At 42.6% G+C, this 23,991-nt stretch overlaps 1 protein-coding gene across 8 annotated transcripts in view; it reads left to right on the top strand.

Annotated features, from left to right (window-relative positions):
- Positions 1-23,991, top strand: part of RGS7 (regulator of G protein signaling 7) — a 416,293-nt gene that overhangs the window by 216,983 nt on the left and 175,319 nt on the right. The window contains exon 1 of one of the 8 annotated variants that reach the window (XM_037895312.2): positions 3,422-3,553. The exons of the other annotated variants lie outside the window; for them this stretch is intronic. Within the exon in view, the coding sequence (XP_037751240.1) occupies positions 3,547-3,553 (7 nt within the window). The 5' untranslated portion in view covers positions 3,422-3,546. Of the gene's footprint in view, positions 1-3,421; positions 3,554-23,991 lie in introns of those variants that run through there. 8 annotated transcript variants of the gene reach the window in all.

Genomic DNA, 23,991 nt, shown 5'->3' with positions numbered 1-23,991 from the left:
ATATCAGAAATTGATAGGAGATGAGTGATTTGCATAACGCAGGGTTCATCTCTAGGGCTGTGAATGAATAAAAATTTGTTTGAAATAAATGTAGGAAATATGACATATGAATCACAGAGATTGTGAAGAGCACTGAGATCATTTTTGTTTTAACCAAAGGCACATAACAAGCAAATGGAATAGTCTAGCTGTTCAGATCTGGATTTGGGCAAAAAGAAGCATTGATACTTTGCAGGTGATGCAACGCAGTAATTGGTTTTCTTTTGGCAATATTCATATTGAAGGCTTCATAGATCATCATAACATGGCATCTTTGTTTAAGACAGGATGTGGTGGTGCCATGCAGCCTTTATGGTAAACCACCGTATACATTTATGGAGATCTAAAATATATAGTGCTCAGATACCATTGGTGGTGAGTGTGATAAATCATAAAAATGGAGGTAAATAGTAACATGCACATGCTATGCTGCGCATAGAGTTGAATCTGTGTTTGTACAGTGTCTAGTACAAAAAGGTGCTGCTGTTCCATGACTGTGGCTCATAGGTCCTACTGCAATACAAATAAATAATAATTGAATCAACATTGATCTAGGAATCTTTGAGACCCAACGTGAACCATAGGAACTCAGATGGGTATGCCCAGTTGCAGTTCCTTTTCAGTTCCATTTGGAAGTGAATCTTAATCTGGGATGTACAGTAAGCAAAATGTCACTTTTGATAATCTTCCCCTTTTCCCATCTACCTGGGGCTGGGTTGCCAGATCAGTCTGTTCCAGCGTGCCTATCCAATGCTTGTTCCATTTTCACTCAATTCTCCCATGCACAGTCTAAGCACTGTTTTCTTGGCCTCCTCTTGTTCCCCACCCACAAACTCTAGTCTCAAATCCTTCCTGTCATCCATCCTTGATATGTGCCTGTACCATCTCAGCCTCATCTCTTGCAGCTTCTTCTGATAACACAGACCTTGCTCTCACTCCTGATGATGCGTTTGCACATGTGGCCCAGCAATGTCACACCTCTCACAGCCCTTAAACATCTCATTTCAATGGCTTCAGCTCTTCTCAAGTACCTCTCTCTCTTGTCTCACTCATGTCTCTGATCAGTACAGAAGAGCTGGTCTTACCATGGTTTTATACAGCTGTCCCTTAAATAGTCTGAGCATCCATTTATCATAAATCACTCCACTTATCTTGTGCAGAGTTCCCCATGCTCAGCAACCTTGTTTGCAGTTCTCTGTCAATATCTACATTTGCTGTTAACCAGCCCCCATAATACTTAGGCACTTGCCCTCTATGTCGATATTATCTGGCTTGGTTCTGTATGAGTCATACATATGAATGCAGTCCTTTCTTTACTCATTTTGGGGTCATAGTTTTAATTCCCTGTTCCAGGCATCAATCACCTGGGCTAAATCTACCTCACTGTCAGCCATTAGGGCAATATCATCTGCATAGATCAACTTGGTACTATCTCCCATTTGGATTTGCTTACTTCTGATGTCCATCACTATTATGAATAGTAATGGACTAAGTGCTGATGTCTGGTAGAGCCCAACCTTCACCTCAAAACTCTCTGTTACACTGAAGGGCATCCACACTTTTTTGTCATTGGAATTAGTGGATTGAATGGGGTTTTCCCGTCATATCCAAACACTGTGTACAAACTAAGCACTGAGATGTCAAGAACAACTAGTTTCATTTGAAGATACAATGAGGTTTGCAGGTGACTATTTCCACACTGTCCAGAGCAGTGTGGACTGAACAAAAGCATGGGTTTGGAAAAAGTCGAGCCTGAAAGCTCTATGGTACTCTGTGTTGGGACCCCAAATGTGTGATGAGTAGATTTTGCTTTGGGTTGCATCCTTTCCTTTCGCTGGCCACAAAAATGTGAGTTTATTCTAAACAATGCAGGTGAAACACGACATGAGTATGTGATAATCAAGTGGAAACATGTTTATGCTAATCTAACAGTAGCACATTTTGATCACCAGGCAGGACTTATCATTTGGTATCCATGGCATGTGCTTTGCTGTCAAGTCAGCAAAAGCTGTAAGAGAGGCAGACAGATGGTGCAGTTAGCCCCCACATAGGAGGTATGTTTTTTGTAGAAACCTCATTGGTTGTCTTGGGAATTAATGATATCCAGAAGTGAGAGTTGTCACAATTTGAGGCATTGATGTTAGGAGAGGATGAAGAGCACAGGTAGTCATTAGAAATGGCTCCTCTAGAGTCTAAGGGAAAGTGAGAGGACGCCGCTCCTCTTTTCCTTATCCAGAAAATACAATGTATATACAGTCTCATTTGTGTTACTACACAGTTTTGGTTACATTGTTGAAGAGTTTACCAAAACTTCATCATCCTATCTACTCGCAATTGTTTCAATTTTTGGAATAATAGTATGTGATCATGTAATGAATGACTATATCATAATGCATATGCACAAGGGGGACTGAATTAAAGTTGCACATGCAACCTTAACTCTGGAATTTCCTAACTTTGAGTGCTTGACTTTGCAACCCTAATGTTCTTTGAATGTAGCTTGTTATTTATATGTAATATAAAACTTTATATATGTGGTAGTTGTGGGAGGTGTGTATACTTACAGCTTTTATGTACATATAGTGTAGAGTAAAACTTGTACAAGAGACCACTCTTATTAAGCAACACCTTCTCTTAATTGACTCCTCCAAAATATCTCCAGATATGAACTGTAACCTGGAATAATAACTGCACACTGTGCCTTTTCATTTGGAGTTTGAATATTTCTTCTCTTAAAAGAGAATCTATTCCTAACTCCATTCCTTGGAGTCAGGAAATTTTCCTACTGATCCCAGAACTCGATCATTTTCCTGTTACCTGATAGCCTTAAAGACCTCAAACTGTTGTAGTCTTTTAGTAGTGAATACATTAATAATATTATCAAGTAGTGTGTGAAAGAGTGTTTTGGGAGGAAAACCGTACTACTCCTTTAAAGGACAGACTGGAGCCTGCCACCTGGGGATAATAAAGGAGATGCGGTCCCTGCCCTGTTGCTGATCCATGTAAAGAGGAACAGGAAGTGGTGCCACACAGAGAAGGGAGCAGAAGCTGGGCAGTTGCATGTCCAGGTGCTGGGAGACAAGCCTAACTTGACTCAGGAACTTGGGTGTGGACTGTAAGTTTGGGAGCCCTGATCCAGGCTCCTGATGAATTGTTCATTGTAATGATTCCTGACCTGAAACCTTATTTTTTTTTAAAGGAACATGGCATTTTGTTTATATGTGCCAACTTCTCCTTGCCCATGGGCTGTTAAATATTAAATTAAATAGCTGCTCCACGTGGGGAAATTAAGGTGGGCCACATCTGCAGTGCTGAACTAGCCCACAAGGGGGCATATGGGGACTGCCCACATCTTTACACAGTGCTTTATTTAAAGCGCTGGTAGTGTGCTCAGCATTGCACTCGCTGCAGTCTCTATCCCAGAGAGCTGGCAATCTCAGTAGGCTGACGGGTTGCACTGAGAGGCTGAGAAGAAAATACTGTCATATTGCTTCTCCTCTTCTGCAAATGCTGGGTGAGTGAATCAAAGCATGAATCACAGGGGCTACCTGGAGCTTTCGTACAGCTGTCTAGGGGCAAGCTGCAGAGAGTAAAGAGCTAAACACTGGGAACTGGGTGACTCAGGGGATTAGTAACAAGAAAAAGTGTTTAATCTGTCATTAGTTCTGATCTCACCCATCTGAGTAATGATCAAAAGTTGTTACCACCTGATGACTGTTCAGTGCTGTGTGTGAGAAGAGTTGATGGGCTCACTGACATTACTAGGGGAGACGCTTCCCTATTAAAAATAAACAAAAAATACAATGAAATCCCCACAAGAATTGACAGTCTCAGAAGAGAGACAAAGGCCTGACACCTCATTCAGTTTAGGTGATCCCTTGAGAGTAGTGTAGGGTTGCATTATATGTGAATGGAAATTCCTGTATCCGTCTATTCTTGTTGCCAGATTACCCTTTCCTGGGATAAAATGACAATGTGGGAAAAAAGCCAATGGTCCATCCCCCAGGTCCTTGATGTCTTGGTTTCTGCTGAATGCCATGTCCATAATGATATGGCAGTTCCTCTCTTCCCCTCCCCCTCACTACACCTGCAGGTAAAGACCCTCTGTATCATCACCAGATTCCGCAGGCCTAATTATGTCCTTGATAACATCTGTCCAATCTCATTGTTTTTAGGTTAGGCCCTGTATTACAACTGCGGCCTTCTGTGTATAGGTATGACTGGTTGGATCATAGTAAACGATGTTGTTGATGCACTGGAAATAATGGAATCCAGCCTGCTTAGCTGCACTGGCTCTGCACGAGTAGTCAGAGTAATATGCAGATGGAGCTAGTCTGAGTAAGAAGTGGCATTTTTTACATTACCACTTTTCAAACCAGGACTTTTTGAAGATGGTGGTTGGTGAATATTCTGGAGAAACTGTCTATTCCCAACAGAACAGCTGTCCTTAAGGTGATGGAGTCATTTTCCTTTCCATGCAAGTTATTTGATCACCTCCTTAGAAAATCCCAGTTGGGATTCAAATATTCATGATTTCTCCAGAGTTAATACTTTTCAATGCTGGGTTCCTCCTCGTGTTGCTTTCTGCATGCTCCATATTTTTGGTGTATAGACGAGAATAGCTTTATCAACTGGATTCTTACGATTGGGGCACATTGTCTGCTACAGGGTACTGAGAAGAATACTTGATGACCTATGAGAGAATCTAAAAGCATTGTAGCCACTACCATTTCAAATAATAATGCGGATACTTCAATCTGTTCAAACTTCCAGCTCATATTGCCTTTTTGGTTTGTCTTGGCCTGAATATAGGGATTGAACAGTAAATAAAGACAGGGAGGTGCATTAAATGGTATTTAAAACTTCACATGATTCTTTTTATTTTATTGAAATCAGCTTAGTGCCCACATTACAATCTTGAGGCTCAGCATGTCCATGTGACAAGTCTTACTTGGCTGTGATTAATGGTAGCTGGATGCTGCTTTTATTAAATGCAAAACTGTTTCCAGTATCTTTAGCATTGAGAGATGATGCAGCCCTCAAATTCAGGTTTTTAAGCAGTGTGTGTATTAATATTGGTCCTTTCATTATAAGAACTAAAATCTTTCCAGGGTCAAGCATCTAAAAATATATAAATACATCTCATTTATAGGTAGTCATTTTCCTCCAAAAATACTTTTTTTTTCTTTATGATTACCTTACAACCCAGTTGGTATTCCCATCTGGAGAAATGGGAGAAAATATAATAATGGAAATCTGAGGGAATTTTGCAAAATTGTAATAGGAGACTTAAAAGTGACTTAATAAGTCATATTTAAAAGTAATCTATGTGGAAAACAGTCACTGTATCTGTCAGGTCTCTTAAACCAGGAGATATGAAAAGCTTATTTTCAGAGGCATTTATTTGCAGCAGAGGTGGGGCTAAAAGTTGTACGCTGATGGGCAAGAGCATTTTAAAAATTGCTGTGTTATCATGAGATGGGAGATTATAGGGGATGTCCGGTCTGATTTGCTGTTAGTCTATGGTTTGAATCAGAGTTTCCTCTCCTTTCCAAATACTGAATGGGGACTTCCAGCTCAGTATGTTCCCAAGAAAATAGCTGCAGGTTTTGCTGATCATAGATAAGAATTTGTTACAGTAACTTTTCTTAACATATTGTTTTGTCATGAAAATACATTTTACCCCTCTTTCTTGGGAAAACTCTAAGTCCCTGTGTCCAGCAGAAGTAAAGGGACTGATGCTGAGAGCTCCTGAAAGGAGTTCAGAGAACCAGAGCTCTGTTAGGGCCAAAATCTTCTGTGATTTACAACCCTTATTACTTTGACACTGATTCTCCTGATACTGGATATAGGTAAATCCCAATGAAGCCACATTTTTTAAAATTTTTAATTATTCTTAATTCCAACCAGAAACTAGTGGCTGCTTAGCAGAGCTTAAGAACTACACTTTGGCTACATCTATGCCTGTACATTAATGTCAGTTAGAGGTGTGATTCTTTACGGTTTTTTTGGAGAACTTGCTGTATCACAGTGGTTCTCAAACTTTTGTACTGGTGAGCCCTTTCACACAGCAAGCTTCTGAGTGCGACTCCCCCCCTTATAAATTAACACCATTATAAATGCTGGAGGCAAAGTGGGGTTTGGGGTGGAGGCTGACAGCTCGCGACCCCCCCTGTAATAACCTCACGACCCCCTGAGGGGTCCCGACCCCCAGTTTGAGAACCCCTGCTGTATCACCACAAGGTGGGCTTGCTGGAATAACTACACTAGAAAATACTTTCTAGTGTAGCCAAGATCTTGGAAGGAACTAAGAATGTGGGCCTCCATGAGGACCAGGTACTGAAGCAGACGTATGTTCCAAAGTTCTAGGAAAAAAGTATTTCTCAGCCATCACCTTGATACCTCATGATATTTACTCTGCTTAATGTTTTTGCTGGATGACAATATACGGCAACATTTGCTTCCCTCAGGTGACCTCATGATGAGTAACGTTAGCTCGGCAGCCCCACCAATGGCTCAGTGCTGATCTTAAACAACCCTGTATCACACCAATGCAGCAACAAACTCAAAATTTTCACTGTTTTTCATTGGTGTAGTAACTGGCATGAGTTAGACCAGGAAATAAATCACTTAATAATTTGGTTGGATCAACAAAAATTATCTTTACATTTGGAAGGAAAATTCCAGTGTTTATTTATTAGTTGACTAAGGAAGAATTTACAGAGTTGTGGTCTATCAATGGACAAAGGACACTTAAAGCAGACACCTACCGAAAGTAAAACCCCAGATCCACACACTTCTGAACTTTGTGGAAATTTGAAATCTGAAATAAGACCTGGATATGAAGACAGTAGTCTTGTAAGCACTTACGTACATACTTGCAGGATCTGGGCCTACTCTTGCAAATGGTTTCTTTCTTTATAATGGGCTGAGCCAATGGGCTTATCCTTGTAATGGGCTGAGCCAAGATGCTGCAAAGCTTAGGCTATTAAAGACATAGATCCAGATCAGAATTTTGTGGCTTGACTCCACCTCTTCCCTTAGCAAGAGGATGTCTTATCACTTCCTCAATAAAGTGATCACAGAAACATCTGTCAGACAACTTTTCATTAGTTGCTCTGAGTTTGAACCAGAAAATTCTGATTGGATCCAAAAGAACAAAAAGATGCTTGTGGGTAATAGATTTTTAAAATGTGATGTATAAAAATTACAAGCCAATTTATTTTCTTACTGATGCCTGTTTATCCGTGGAATGTAGCATTAATGAAAATCATGCTACTGAATTGCACTTTCAGCTGTATTTATTGATAGTAATTCAGGTTGTGCAGTGGGTTAGGAATCAGACTGTGAAGCCAGCATCACATTCAGTTTTGCAGCTGCAAAACACTTAATCCTTCTGTGACTCTGTTTCCCTTCCCGTAAAATGAGGATAAAGTTTACCCACCTTTCTGAAGCACATTGGACTCTCGGATTAAAAATGCTGTGCTAACTAATTATTATTGGTTTTGGTGAGACAAGAATTGCAAAGAAATAACTATAGAAACATTTAAAACTTCTACTTCACGTTAAACTCCAAAACCCGCACTTTGCAATAAAAATTAAAAGCAAACCCATAAAAGCTACGGTTAAGTCAGTCTGGCATGTAAATATTGTACAATAGGGTTTATCATTACCATGGACAAAAGCTGTGACAGATATGGCAATTTTCTGCAATGTTCTGGACAACATTTATTGAATTAAGTTAAACCTTATTGAATTAAGCTTTTGTATTATTCTGGGCCAGGGTTTGTATGTAATTCCAAGGAGGAAGGCAATCAGAGCCTCCTAGGAACTAAGAACAGCGGGGAGTGATCAGGCAAATTCACTTAGGTTGTAACATTGTCTGGCTATGCCAAAAGAAGGACATGAGACATTTGACATGGGTTTAATCAGTCTGGCAGATAACAGTGTACAGTGCAGGTAACCCCATGTTTACTCCATAATTACCCAGGGGTCTTTTACCAGCTCCCCCTCTTTTTCCATCCATGTCCCTCTGGCAAATCCATTGTCGGGACCTTACCATACCTGGGGTGAGGGGCTTCCACCAGCTCCTCCTATTTTTCCTTCCCAGTCTCTCCAGAAAATCCATTGCTGGGACCTTCTCATCCACCCCTGCCTCATAGGAGGGTTAAGGTGGGCTATAAGAGTGGGGGATTGGCTCCCTGCAGTACCAATCATAGGAGTCCTCAACCGCCCCCCATTCGTTCCTTTAATGAACACCTCTTTTTAAGTCCTTTTCCAAGCCATTTATCCAGTCACTGTATACCTTTCCTATGGAGTACTTGCGCTGGTCATCCTCCACAAGGAGGTGCCAGCAATTAGTTTGGCTGCCTCCTCCCCACGCCCAGTCGGGTTCCCAGACATCTCCTAATGCCATCTTCTATATCAGTTAAAAACATGACAGCACATGAGTTGGACAGCTGAACCCAATGCTCCTGAAACAACTCTGCTGCCCCATATACTATGCCAGGATGTGAAATTACTGTCCGTCCTATGGTCCCAAGGATTTTGGCCACCTCCCTGTTCACATACCTCCTTGCCTTGTCCACCCTAGGTGGGGGTTCACGACTCCCTGGCCAGACCCTGCACTGAAGCATGTCTGATAAAATCATGTTAACTTGTGGAAAAAGTTAAAGGGTCAGCACCAAGTCCCTCCTTGCCCTGAGCATTAGTTCCACCCCTTTAAGCATTCCCAAATCGTTTTCCCCAAGATGCACCACAATTATATCTGGGGGCCGCTGATGGACCAGCACAACATATAGCATTGGTATTAGTTGATCCCATAACATGCCTCTCCTTGCATGCCAACTGAATATCACATCATCACCAAAGCCCAGTTCCAAACCCTCGGGCAACCTGGACACATGCCTATGGGCCCAAAAGATAATACTGTGCCCGCAGAGCCACACCACTGTCTGCATGGCTGGTCGTCCAGTATCTGTAATGAGATTACGACAAATTAATGCTGATTTACCGCCTGAGGTCTTACATACATTCGGTACCTATCTGAATGCCAATGCCTGATTGCCTCTGCTCCCATCCCTAGCTGTGCTGCTGCCATTGCTACCCCGATTCTGAATGAGTGGGAACCAAATTCATGGGCTGGCAGCCCCAACCTCATCAGCCCCCATCTCAACACGGTAACAAATTGATATGCTATGAGGGGACTCCTGTCACCATAAAAAGGGGGCCTTTCCCCTTTGGCCATATAACGCTGTAGGCCTTCAAAACCCAAACTGGGCAGACCCCAGACTCACCACCTTGCCAGAGAATCACAGATTCACCCCAGCCAACTTGATCTGTTTTTGACCTTTGCAAGTGTAATATCACTGAATGCTCATGCCATTATATATCCTGCAGTTGCAAAGCCCTTCCCATAGAGTCCCTACCGGACCCAGGTACTGGCTCACTGATCCTGAAAGCACCAACAAATGTTGTCAAGAATGCAGCCCTGAACAAGGCCACCTCCTGTCCTTTATGACATATGTTGCCGAGGATCTGCACAAGATCCCTAAGTTTGTAAACTTTGATGGGATGGTGGGAATCCACCCTGGGGCCACTGGTACTTGACCACCCAGCCCCAAAACCTTCAAACTAAAAAACCACTGCAAGGATCAGGATAACCATTTAGTCTACTGATGAATGTAACAGTAGAAAGGTGATTTGAGATTGTGGAGGATGCCAATTGATGGTTTTCCAATGATAGCATGTACTGCAGCACCTGTTCCTCTGTAATGGCCCATATTGCTGACCGGCCTTCCTGATCCTGAAATTGCATGAAATCATTAAAACTTCTCTCATAGCCCTGCCATGTTCTTGGAGCAAATGATCTCCACACCACACTGACAACCATTCTACGCCACGGTTCCATAGCTCTAGTGGCATCTGCCTGGGTTCCTGGCTGGCTCCTGGTGCCAACTCCAGAAATCTGTGGACCTAAAAATGAGACAAGGCATGTGCTATGCCATTGTCAACCCCAGAGGGGTTATGAAACAATGTAATTCCCTGGAGCCTTTCCGGGGCCAAGAAAAATCACGCCCCTGAGAGCTGCAAGTTTCAGCGCTGTAAAGCATCAGTGCACCAGCGCTACTCCCCTCATGGGGGTAGTTTTTTTACAGCACTAGGAGCGGTCTCTCCCAGCACTGGTGCCGCAACTACAAAGCCATGTTAAAGCGCTGCTGTGCTTCACATTGCTAGTGAAGACATACCCTTAGATTTGCTGCTAGTTCCTGCCTTTATCCTGGGACTGAAGTGGGGGGAAGGGCTCCCCCCCCCCCACTCCCTGATCATCACCCTGCTTTGCTTCCATGTGGAGCCGAGTAGAGCTGAACACTGGAGCCCTCCTACCTCAGCCTTGGTCAGTGTCAAAAGGAAGGCTCCTGGCCCTGTGATGCTCCTTTTCAAACCCTGAATTCCCAGGGAATGAGTCAGTGACCACTATGCCCCTTTTGCAGCAGTTTTCATCTCCCCCCGCCCCCAGCCATAAAGCACTGGTCCCTTCACTCGGCCAGACCAGCAAAAAAAACAACCCTGATTAAAAGTGCAGGGCGGTCACCTCCAGACAGGTACCACCCCTTGGAGAGGCTTGTGTATACTGCTTCATACTGGATTGTCCAGATACTAACAGACAAAGAAAGGACTTTTGGATAAATAGCCTGAGTTTAAACTGAGTCAGGACCTACTTTCTGATCCAGCAAATGGACAGGATCTTCTGTCCAAGGGAGGCCCCAATCCTTCCTTGGAAGAATTGGAGGGGCTTGACCTATTCCTGAGGGGAGGGGAGCAAAAGCTGTATGAACTTGTAACTACAGGGAACATCTCTTTCCGCGGTTTGAAGGACTGTTCATCGGCCCGAGCCCTTGCTGGAGTTGCAGTGGTCTATGGTAAGCTTATTAGCATGCATATTGGTTCTTTTGTTCTTTTTAATATGTTTTCTCTGTAATGCTTCTACCTTAAAAATTACTGTGCTTGCTTAGATAGAGCTGTGGTAACTTATATCGGTGTGCAATTACACTCTTTATAGCTGCAGAGGAGAAGGCAAAGCAGGTCTGCTTAGACAGTCTGACTTGCTAGGGAATTCACAGTGTAGGCAAGGAACTGTGCAGCCTGGAAAAACCTCAGTCAGGAAGGAGAGAGGGACATGTCTCTGTGCAAGAGAGACAGCTGGGAAGATGGAAGCCTGGGAATGGGTGCCTTTGCTGGGGGGGAAGAGGAATACAGATACAGTTGGCCAGAACTGTGACAATAGCTACATCAATGAGCAGATTATTAATGATATAAAAAGCTGTTGTTCATGACTGAAGAGTGCACACATATAATAATGACTCTGGCAATTGATTTGTTCAAACTCATTAGCAAATACAAATTATAATGAGTTTCCTGATTTTAAAAGTGTACAAGGGAGTGTTATTAGAATCCCAAAGTAATGGTTGGTTTGCAGAAATTATCACCCTTGACAAGACACTGCACTTGGGAGGCTGAAGAGGGAAGCACTATTGATGTAAGGGAAACATATAACCAATGAAATATAAACAATGTTGATAATTCTCAGGCACCTGTAATTTTAAGTGATTGTTTCTAATAGAAAGGAGTGCAAAGAATAGCTGTTTGACTCCATCTGTGCTCTTGATGCTTCCATGGCAATGAGGCTGTTTGTTTAAATAGCATGGCAGTTTATTGGCAGAACAATTCAGAACTGCAGAACAGGGGTATTATTTGAGGAGGCAGGTTTGCCACTGTATTTGTCATCCCTAACTTGGCACTTGACCCTGAGAGGAGCTAGACACTCACTGCTCACACAGAGACCAGAGGGGAGCAAGTATGTGTTGAGGGGCAATGGATTCCCAGGACCAGGCCCTTAGTGACTGTGAATAGTGGATTTGTTAGAATACGTAATCCATTCCAGAATTGGTATTGAGTAAATGCACATGCTGTGGGTTTTCAGAAACTGTCCCACAAACCTACATCCAGTTACAGACAAAAGGAAAAAAGCCCAGCATAGAGTTCTGAATAAGTTTTCCTGGGAGAAAAAAGTAACTGGAAAAAATCCTCCAAGAAATATGCATACATTGCTTCTAAATCAGAACCTCGTAGTAGTGATGTTGGCACCGTTTTTGTTTTTAAAGTGTATTTTTGTATGACTACATCACAATCCTAAAATTGCCACAAAAGTGCCCAGGTTTTCATTTTCAAAATATGGTCCCAAAATGTATGATTCTTTCTTAGACAGAGATTAATAGGGTTAATTATAGGTAAAGATCCATGTAAAACCACATGTAGGTATACAGATACAAACAGTTATTTCATGCAATATAGGATATGCACAAGTACTTGAATATAGAATTATTCTACACAAGTACATATATGCAGGTATCTGGTACAAAAGTAACATAATAAGAACATAAGAACGGCCATACTGGGTCAGACCAAAGGTCCCTCTAGCCCAATATCCTGTCTTCCAACAATGGCCAATGCCAGGTGCCTCAGAGGGAATGAACAGAACAGGTAATCATCAAGTGATCCATTCCCTGTCACCCATTCCCAGTTTCTGGCAAACCGAGGCTAGGGATACCATCCCTGCCCATCCTGGCTAATAGCCATAGATGGACCTATCCTCCATGAATTTTTAACCCTGTTACGGTCTTGGCCTTCACAACATCCTCTGGCAAGTTGTTCCACAGGTTGACTGAGCATTGTGTGAAAAAATACTTCCTTTTCTTTGTTTTAGACCTGCTGCCTATTAATTTAATTGGTGACCCCCTAGTTCTTGTGTTATGAGAAGAAGTAAATAACACTTCCTTATTTACTTTCTCCACACCAGTCATGATTTTATAGACCTTTATCACATCGCCCCATAGTCATCTGTTTTCCAAGCTGAAAAGTCCCAGTTTTATTAATCTCTCCTCATAAGGCAGCCATTCCACACCCCTAATCATTTTTGTTGCCCTTTTCTGAACCTTTTCCAATTCTAATATATCATTTTTGAGATGGGGCAACCACATGTGTACGCTGTGTTCAAGATGTGGGCGTACCATGTAATTATTGTCATACCATGGATTTATTCATGGAACATTCTGATATACTCAAAACCATCAATATCTGGTGCCGACATTTCAGTACACACTTGTGGTAGGTACATGCATATTTGGTGAAGAATTGTTACAGGTGCAAGTTTATTCAGTACATCAATAAGGGAGGAGAGCCCTCTATCTAGATATAAATTTAGGGCAATATTGGTTGCTTGAGATGATTGTTCTCTTTCTTGTATTTTACATGTTACCTTACAAGTCGCTCATGGGATGTAGTCTGGTGTTCATTCCAAGTGTTCTTGGGACAGTTAAATCCAACCTGTGATCTCTGCCATTGACTCACTGTGTGACCTTGTTCAAGTTACCTAGCACAATGTGGCCCTATCATGGTAAGGGATTCTAGGCACTACTGAAATATAAATAATATTACTTAATCTCTCAGGGCCTCACTTTCCCATCTTTAAAATTGAGATTTTTTTAACATTTACTTACCATTGTAAAATTATTTGAGATCTTTGCATGGTAAGTGCAAAGAGGTGGCAATGTTTTACACAGATACTGATCTATCACTTTTAAAGTCACAGCGAAAGCACCTAGCCATCAAGATCATAAGGGTGATCATAGCACTCCCTGATGAATACGTCCCTCAAGACTCAATTAAGTTAGGCTAGTAGTGTTTAAAAGATGTCCTTCAGTATCACTTTCAACTATTGGGAAAAGGATTCATGATCCTCACACCAGCACCAGAAATGTTCTGACTCCCCTCTGCAACAGGACAGCCAGAAACAAATGAAAAGAACTGCATTGTTACTGGAGCCAAAAGTGCTTCACACATTATCAAACACCATGGATGCGGGAGCATTATGTCATGATGAATGCCACAAGCAACATTAGGATTCTTGATGCATTTGGGGAAGTCTGATAAGTGTGTCATCGAGTCATTGTTCTCTGGTGACATGTGTAGAGTCTAATGGCTTCTCCACAGGACCCCACAGCTTGGACTATGGGGGTATAAGTTGAAATACACACAGGGGTTCTGAGCTATAACTGTGCCATGTAGACCCTGCAAGCACAAACTTAAAGGTACCTTGTTCACATTAACGTAATCCTGTTTAACTAGGTACCTTTTAGTTAGCATCACAGGGTCTATGTGGGTCTGTGACAGCACAGTGTAGTACACTAATGTGCATTGCAACTTAAACCCTGTAGTCCAGACTGGATGACTGTGTAGACCTGCCCTGAAGGTCGTTCCTTGGGCAACGCTTATGACATCTGATTGCAGTTGCTCTGTTTGAGACACAGGATATGTCCTGAGGAGTTATTGTCACTCACACTTTGTTTTAATAGAGAATTTTGTATTTTCTGGTACCAAAACTCTTGTGCCAGGGATTTGGGTTTGTTAGCCTGTTTGGAGATGTGGTTAGTGTGGGCCTATCTAATGAGATTGTCCAGTCCATATCATGATGAATCATTTGGTTTTAACTCTGTTGTGTAACCAGATGCATCAATGAGGCACAAAGTCTGTTTATATTGATAAGAGGATATTTATGTTGACAAGTGAAACTAAAGAGCAATGTTTGAGCTCACCAGCTGAAACACAGATTCTTGTATCAGGAATGCAGATAGCTATTGAATGAATATAAACATGTGCAAGAGAAGGGCAAACCTGAAATAGGATTCAAATGTTTAACCATGAGGGTAATTAGCCATTGGAACTGATTACCAATGGGCATGATGCATTCTCCATCACTTTAAGTCCTTAAATCAATATTAGATATCTCTAAATAATATGATCTAGTTCAATACTGTTTGTTGGATTAGATTTAGGAACCACTGGGTGAGTTATTTGGCCTGTTTTCTGCGCCAAGTCAGATTAGATGATTGAAATAGTCCCTGCTGGCTTCCAGATGGATGACTGAAAATCTTACCTGAGCCAAATCCACAATATCAGACCCAACTGGGAAGAAGAGGAGGATTTGGAATCTTTTCTATAGCCCTGCTAGTGTATGGTTATTTGTTGACTTTTGGGAGACCTATTTTGGTCTGATGGGATAATACAGTCATTGGGGCTTGATTCTGAGTGGTGCTCAGCTTCTGCAAATCCCATTTGAAATCAGCAGGAAATGCAGGTGTTTGGGTACAGGCCCTTAGTGGCAGGGTAATGTATACTGTTATGGATTTCTTCTAAATTAAACTTGCCAGCTCTGATACATGATGCCAGGTGTGTGCTAGATATTTGGTGTGAACAAAACTCTGCTGAGAGTCAATTGGCTCAGTTCATTCAGACTACACTAATTAGTGTGCCTGTTACGCAGGCTGGTTGAGAGTAGCTCTAACCCAGTTGCAATAGAGTAGAATGGCCGCTGACTCCACATCTTTCTCTATTTTGAAGCCAAAATTGCTTGTTAATTTCAGCATCAGATAAAATAAAATTTTCACACTCCTGAATTTTAGGCATTCCCCTCAGGTTTTTTTTAAGGGAATGATAATGGACATCAGCAGGAGATTGTGCCTGAATTCTAACCAGCTTGGAAATTCTGAATCTCAGAGAGAAACAATTTTCATTAGTTGTAGCAAATATTAACCTGTTTTAGAAATACTGAACCTCTTTTAGAACTGGAGAGGGTTTCTCTTTTGTACCAGTCTGCAGCTCGTTATAGAGTAGCATTTCTGTGCTGAAGGCAATGGACCTGCTCATTCAACAGTTACCCATCTCCAAAAGCACATCACTGGGTTTTTAAAAGGTATCTTACATGAAATATCACTTCACAATACAACAGCAGGTCATGGAATGCAGCTGAATTTCCATACAGTCCAGGATTTTGGCATTGGGATATTTGGATTCTTGGACCAAGCTTGTCTCCAGTTGTCTGGTTTAACTTGGTCATTTTAATGGTTGTTCTGAGGTGGCTAGCTTTTATGAGGCAGGTGTCTAAATAGCCAAGTAAGGATTAACCAGTGATTAGTCAAATGATTAGACTAAGTAGGGTGACCATATTTCCCAAAGACAAAATGAGACATCATGTGGGTCTGGCCCAAGCCACTCGCCCAACCCCTGCCCCCCCTCCCTTGCACATGGGGCTGGCCCATGCCCTGCCCCGTCCCTGCCCCCCCTCCTCCTTCCATGCATGGGGTTGGCATTGCTGCTTGTCCAAGCCCTGCCTGCCTCCAACCCCACTCCCCCCGCAGCTGGTGTCACTTCTCGCCCGAACCCTCCCTCCCCTCCATGTGGCTGGCACTGCTGTTCACCAGAGCCCTGTTTCCCACCCCACCTCTCAGGGCTGGCATCGCCGCTTGCCTCTCCGACCTCCCCTCATGTTCCTCTGTGCCCAAGTAGGGGGTGCATTTGTCCTGTTTGCTCTTGCCAAGTGATGGCAAGAAAATGGGACAAATGCCCACTTTTGCCAAAAAAAAAGAGTCAGGACAGTCGGGACAGGGCTTAAAAAAGGGACTGTCCCAGCCAAAACGGGATGTATGGTCACCCTAAGCCTAAGCAAGGCCCTAACTGCCATTGAATTAGGAAATTGTATCAGGGGTCTTTTGAGCACTGTAACTTCTGCCACCCCTGTGTTTCCCTATCCCCAACACTAGAACTGCAGTATAAGCAGTGATATAACACAAGTACATAACGGGGGGAGGAAAAACTGCAGGAAAATGCCACGCTGAGTACTCACTGTTTTCTATTGTCTCTCTCCCCATCCATCCTGACAGTTTTAGGCTTCTTATTTCTCTGCACTATTTCTTATCCAATTTTCCTACAGCAGTGAGCTCTCTTTTTCACCAGTCATTGGACACTCTAATACCCTCCTCCATCTTGCTATATCACATTACTATAGTGCCAAGCACCCTTCTCTTTCTCTCATCCATACATTACTGCAGCACTGATCACTTTCAATTTTCTCCCCTCATCACTACTCCAAGCAGCCCTCCAGGCTCCACTTTTTCTTTTCCCCTATTATTGGCACCGCAAAAAAAGTAAAGTGTGTTCAGGTTTGAATGTAGAAGAGCAACTCTCTGGATTTAAGTCACCACAAATTAAATTTTAAGTAATAACTCTCCAACTATGGCCCTGCACCACTATTAGGTAGATCTCTGTCCCTAGGAGAAACAATAATGTGAGAGCATGTTTCAAACTGTCATATTAAATGGTGTGGTGTTTGCATATCTGTTTCTAAAATGTAAAGTACAGTTTTTACCCTGAGAAGTGATGGTAAAAAATTCCATGTCTGTAGTCTCTCAGTGATGCAGATCTAATGTCCTCAGTTTACAGGTGAAAAGTGAAACTGTCTATTTTATTTTATTTTTGTTTTGTTTTTTTTTGTTTGTTTTTCTTTGTTTATTTGATTTTATTCTGGTTTGTGCATCTTCACCAGAAATAAAGGAATTTAACTGACATTTCTAACGATGCAGAAGAAAACCCAGCTCACTCTTTCTTAGCTGTGTTGTTTCTACAGAGCTAACAGGAGTAAGCAGTAGTTAAACTTAACATCTGTTGACTTGAATGACAACATTATTTTGAACATACACAGATAGTAGATCTGTTAAGGAAATCTACTGTTCCATAGGAACGGTTCATCAGAACCATACTTTGAGGACCTTGCTTCTAGTTTTTGGTATTTAATTAGGTCATTCCTTTTTTTAATTTTTATGTGTTTTGGAGGGATTTTTTTGGCCCCTAACAACTAAAGAACAGTGCAGTTCCAGGGTTCAAAATGTTGGAGAAACTGTAGAGAAAATAAATCAACAGGGGTCAGAAAAGATTATGTATAGTCCCTGTAATCACTGCTTTAAATCTGTGTGTGACATTTTAAGAAGTATTTTGTTATTGAAGATCTTAGCAGCCAAAGAAATGGGGAGATTAATGCCCAAACACAGAAACAGAGACACAGAATGCTAACGTTATCTAATATTTGACTTGGTTGGATGCTCCCAAACAGTATTTGTGAACATTAATTGAATTCTGAATGGCACTTTGATTGGAACATGCTCGTGCCACTTGTTCACTACTCATAAACATTCACACAAATGGGGTTTGTTAACACACATTTGGGGAATAGTTGTGAGAGCAAAAGTACTTGTTATTCATTATTATCTATTTTTTACTATTTGTTCTCTTGCTTAAGAAGTTTGTCATCTGATTGGGAAGCAGAAGTCATGCCATATGACTTAGCATGTGACTGGTAATCCATGTATATCTGTGAGCAGCTCAAGGACTGTATATACGTTGTAATTTGTTTGCATAAATTGTTGAAATAACTTATTTACAAATAAGTCTGTTTGTGAACAATTTGTTAACAGGAAATAAGAGGACCCAGGTTTATAATGAATATAATTATGAATGTTATAATGAATATTATTCACAGGCCACTGTGTATTCCATGCCTTGCCAGCCACATAATTTGTTATGGACTTTCACCCCGTGCTTCAGAATCTGAGGCTTTTTTGTTTCAGAAGAATGTTTCAAGCCCTTATGGTTGCAGACAGAACCTTGAAAATATAAACTGAGTCTGCAGACAGCCTTAAACAATGGCTCAGAGGAGCATGAACTGCTCCAGTCCTTACAGATCGGGTCCCATGGGCTCAGTAATTCCCTGGCTACAGAATATTGTCATTTTCCAAGTTGCAAAATTCAGCATTTCTGTCACAAATTTTGCCATTTTGCTACAATCATGTGCCCAAAATTTTTTCTTTTTGTCTCCCTTGAGAGCCAGGAGCTGCCTGCAGCTGCCTTTGGTTCCCCTGAGTTCCTCACAAAGGGGAGTTAACTGGGGTAAGTGCGTGTTCCCTGCACTGTTTCATGGGGCCGGGCAGCAGGGGATCAAGGAGTCAGAACTGGAGACCAGCTTCCAGGGAAGGCAGGAGAACAGTGCAGCAGCTGAGGGGGCCTGGGAATTCTCATAGCTAACCCTCTGAAGCTGGCTACCAGTTCCCCTTTCCATAGCACACATGGGGGAAAATAACACTGACTCTGCCAGGTTACATCTTCCAGATGCAAACACCACAACTGCATGTGCAACTCAGGTATTTGCACACATGGCCACTTACACCTCAAACTGACCACATGTGCATGCAAATACCCCATTTGTGCATATAATTGTGGTGAAGCACATGGAATTTAGCCACATACAATGGGATGCACTTAGCTTTGCTGTCCATCTTTCAAACTTGGGTCCTAAACATTTAAAGGAATTGTAGAAAACAATGACAAAACGTTGTATAATTTTCAGAAGATACAATTAGGTTTTATTTTTCACTCTTTAGAGCAAAATACTCCCATAGTTTGAACAGGTAGCACTACCTTTGATGTTAGTGCCCATGTGCTTGTCTGATGCCAGGATTTTTCCCCTTATATTTTTTATGATCAAATGTGAATTAACTAAGAATAAAATCTCAGTCTGTCATAGAGGTTTTTTTTTTTTTTTTTAGACAGACAGCCTTTTAGGAGTGGCACAAAGAGATGGAGCAGTGCTGAAGATTTGGCTGTAGAGAGCCAAAATGAGGAAATAAACAGACTTCATTTCAATCAGCTTGCAATATGTTGTGCAAGAAAGTGCAATGGTCAGTCAGTTCGGTTTAACACTCAGCTACAAACTGGTTAGCAACATTATTGAGTAAAATGCATCACGTAAGAGAGCAAAACTGGTGGCAGGAAAAATATTCAGGATATATAAGTGGACACCAGGATAGGTCTCCAGTAAAAACTTTCATTGTCTGTAGGTGTCAAACCTTAGTGTCGTATCTGTTGGCTATTTGTGACCCCTTCACTATGCTTTATGGAAATGTAAAATAAATATGTAAATAAACACATTTAAATCAGAATCCTGGCTATCACGGAACTTCCTTAAAGTGAAGAAAATATATTTTGCAAGATTCTCTTTTTTTTTGAGAAATGTTTGGCACTGTGACAAAGCCAGACCGGACAGCTCTAGGATGGTGGAGGAAGGCAGATATGTCACCCCTAAATTGGTAAAGGCACTTTTCCTCCTGAGCTGAAAAGAGGTTACCTCAGGTCAACTAGGGGGAACACCTGAATCCAATTAAGGGCTGCTGTGACCTTTAAACACCCTCCCCTCATTTCTGGTGAGAGCGGGAAGACAGACAAGTTGTAGCAAGACTAGTGGCAGCAGGGAGAAAAGATTTTCTGCTGCTCTCCTCCCTACAGGGGAATCAACCAAGCCAACTAGCTGTTTGGGGAAGGACTGGCACCCCAGAGCCACCATAACAAGGCAACACCCCAGAGAGGGGACAGGGAAAGGCATTTCCTTCCTGTGTTATGATAATTTGTTTATTTGGTTTGGCTGAAGAGTGCTCCTGGTGCCTATCCTGAGGCCCACCTTGTAAAATAGTTAAAAATAAAACCCGAGTGAGGAACAAAAACTCTGGAGTGGAACTAATTTACTCCAGGCCCCCACCACGAGAGGGGCAAACACTAAGCCCAACAAGACAAAGGACGTGGCTTGCCGCAAGCTCCTTCATGATTACTTGAACCCAACAGATCATGTTTTCATTATTTAAATATATTTTATGCTGGTGAAAAAACAGTGTGGTGATATCTGAGTGCTGTGCTGAACAGAGTGGAGTTTCCTGATTCTGTACCCTCCCCGTCCTTCCGTTCCTTTGGAAGTCCCCAAAGCCTGTTCATAGAATCATAGAATATCAGGGTTGAAAGGGACCTCAGGAGGTCATCTAGTCCAACCGCCTGCTCAAAGCAGGACTGATCCCCAATTAAATCATCCCAGCCAGGGCTTTGTCAAGCCTGACCTTAAAAACTTCTAAGGAAGGAGATTCCACCACCTCCCTAGGTAACGCATTCCAGTGTTTTACCACCCTCCTAGTGAAATTTTTTTTCCTAATACCAACCTAAATCTCCCCCACTGCAACTTGAGACCATTACTCCTTGTTCTGTCATGTGCTACCACTGAGAACAGTCTAGAGTCATCCTCTTTGGACCCCCCTTTCAGGTAGTTGAAAGCAGCTATCAAATCCCCCCCTCGTTCTTCTCTTCCGCAGACTAAACAATCCCAGTTCCCTCAGCCTCTCCTCATAACTCATGTATTCCAGTCCCCTAATCATTTTTGTTGCCCTCCACTGGACTCTTTCCAATTTTTCCACATCCTTCTTGTAGTGTGGGGCCCAAAACTGGACACAGTACTCCAGATGAGGCCTCACCAGTGTCGAATAGAGGGGGACGATCACGTCCCTCAATCTGCTGGCAATGCCCCTACTTATACATCCCAAAATGCCATTGGCCTTCTTGGCAACAAGGGCACACTGTTGACTCATATCCAGCTTCTCGTCCACTGTAACCCCTAGGTCCTTTTCTGCAGAACTGCTGCTGAGCCATTCGGTCCCTAGTCTGTAGCAGTGCATTGGATTCTTCCATCCTAAGTGCAGGACTCTGCACTTGTCCTTGTTAAACCTCATCAGATTTCTTTTGGCCCAATCCTCCAATTTGTCTAGGTCCCTCTGTATCCTATCCCTACCCTCCAGCATATCTACCTCTCCTCCCACTTTAGTGTCATCTGCAAACTTGCTGATGGTGCAATCCACGCCATCCTCCAGATCATTAATGAAGATACTGAACAAAACTGACCCCAAGACCGACCCTTGGGGCACTCCACTTGATACCGGCTGCCAACTAGACATGGAGCCATTGATCACTACCCGTTGAGCCCGACAATCTAGCCAGCTTTCTATCCAACTTATAGTCCGTTCATCCAGCCCATACTTCTTTAACTTGCTGGCAAGAATACTGTGGGATACAGTGTCAAAAGCTTTGCTAAAGTCAAGGAACAACACGTCCACCGCTTTCCCTTCATCCACAGAACCAGTTATCTCATCATAGAAGGCAATTAGATTAGGCAGGCATGACTTGCCCTTGGTGAATCCATGCTGACTGTTCCTGATCACTTTCCTCTTCTCTAAGTGCTTCAGAATTGATTCCTTGAGGACCTGCTCCATGATTTTTCCAGGGACTGAGGTGAGGCTGACTAGTCTGTAGTTCCCAGGATCCTCCTTCTTCCCTTTTTTAAAGATGGGCACTACATTAGCCTTTTTCCAGTCGTCCGGGACTTCCCCCGATCACCATGAGTTTTCAAAGATAAAGGCCAATGGCTCTGCAATCACATCTGCCAACTCCTTTAGCACTCTCGGATGCAACGCATCTGGCCCCATGGACTTGTGCATGTCCAGCTTTTCTAAATAGTCCCAAACGACTTCTTTCTCCACAGAGGGCTGGTCACCTCCTCCCCATGCTGTGCTGCCCAGTGCAGTAGTCTGGGAGCTGACCTTGTTCGTGAAGACAGAGGCAAAAAAAGCATTGAGTACATTAGCTTTTTTCCACATCCTCTGTCACTAGGTTGCCTCCCTCATTCAGTAAGGGGCCCACACTTTCCATGACTTTCTTCTTGTTGGGTTGGTAGAATGGCCCTGTAATCCATCTGGATCTGCCTCCAGCCAATAGTCTTGGGTTAGGGTGGAATTCAGCTTACTGGAGGCCAAATGCATCACTGGCTGAAAGGAGAGGGTTAGTGGAGGGGATGATGGTGGGAGAGGAGAGATTTTCACAGAAATGTGCAGTAATTGTGGATAGTAAAGACAAATTTTTCCCTTGGTTCTTGTGAATTGGCAAAAAATATTTTTACAGCACTCTGCTATCTAGTGTTAAACTCAGAGTGTGGGCCCTGTGCCAGGAACCTTCTTTTAGCCTTCCCTGCCAGTGACAAGAAGCCCAACCTGACACTCCGCACAGCTGCCAAAGTTCTCCTGCTGTCTGAGTGACAAGTGCTCTCACCTTTCTCAGCTGCCAGAGCCTTCCAGAATTTTTGGCTTCTGCGAACCAAGCACACAGCAAATGGCACAGAACAATAGCAGTCAGCTCTGCTTCTGCGAGATCCCTGTTATAATAGGCAAAGAGGCAATGTAAGGAAACAGCTATCCACTTAGGCTAGCCTACAGGTAAGAGTGTAGAAGAAGGGTGAATCACGGAAGTGTTCTCCATCATAGGGAATGAATCATCAAACAGGTTACAGGGGTTAGCAGTAAGCCATGACCCCTAACTCCACAATATGGTTATCTGACACAAGCAGAGATTGTGGCAGTACTTCACTATGTAGGGAAGCTCTGCCAGTTATAAATCAGCTGCTGCCACCACCTACTGAATACCTCATTTCAGAGCACAGCATGAAAGCCTGATGTTGCTCCCTGGGAAACAGACTTGCTCTGTGCCACACCACTAGGAAAAGATTGTTTAATATTGATTATTACAGATCAAAGCCAAGGAACATGTATCAGATATGTGAGACCTGCTAACTATTACGAGCAGAGTCAATCACGGACAAAGTGCCCCAGACTCGACTAGTTCAAAGCTGAGTACCAGTCAGGGTGCATCTGGAAAGCCAAAGTTCAAATAAAAGACCTTGTCAACAGGATCCAGACCCAACTGACAAGTACAGTGTCCCCTGAGGCCAAGTGACTGGGATGGCCTGGCTGATGATTTCATTCCCACATGGAGAGGGGAAAATGAGCACTTGATTGCTGCCTTGAGAAGTTTTAAGTCTCCATTCTTTACTCACTATTCCTACAGTATACTGTTGTTTCTGGGATGCAACACATAACAGAAGGAATTTGGCCTTGCCTTTGCCTCTGTTTTCGAAGATCATGCCCACTCTGTTCAGACACATGAGGAACCCTATGCACATTGCTTTCTACCATCCCTCTCCCCAGCTATGTTCTTGGTGGCTAAATCGGAGTTCAGTGTTCTTGCTCTCATTTCTGTCTGTTGGGGGTATAACATGTACTATACTCTTGATATGATTATATGGCCTTCATTGACATTTAGGGCTTTCATTGTTCATCTCAATTGTTCCCCTTTTTAAACACTGAC

Source organism: Chelonia mydas, chromosome 3 (assembly GCF_015237465.2).
Source record: "Chelonia mydas isolate rCheMyd1 chromosome 3, rCheMyd1.pri.v2, whole genome shotgun sequence".
NCBI lineage: Eukaryota > Metazoa > Chordata > Testudines > Cheloniidae > Chelonia > Chelonia mydas.
This window is presented reverse-complemented; position numbering and strand designations above follow the sequence as displayed.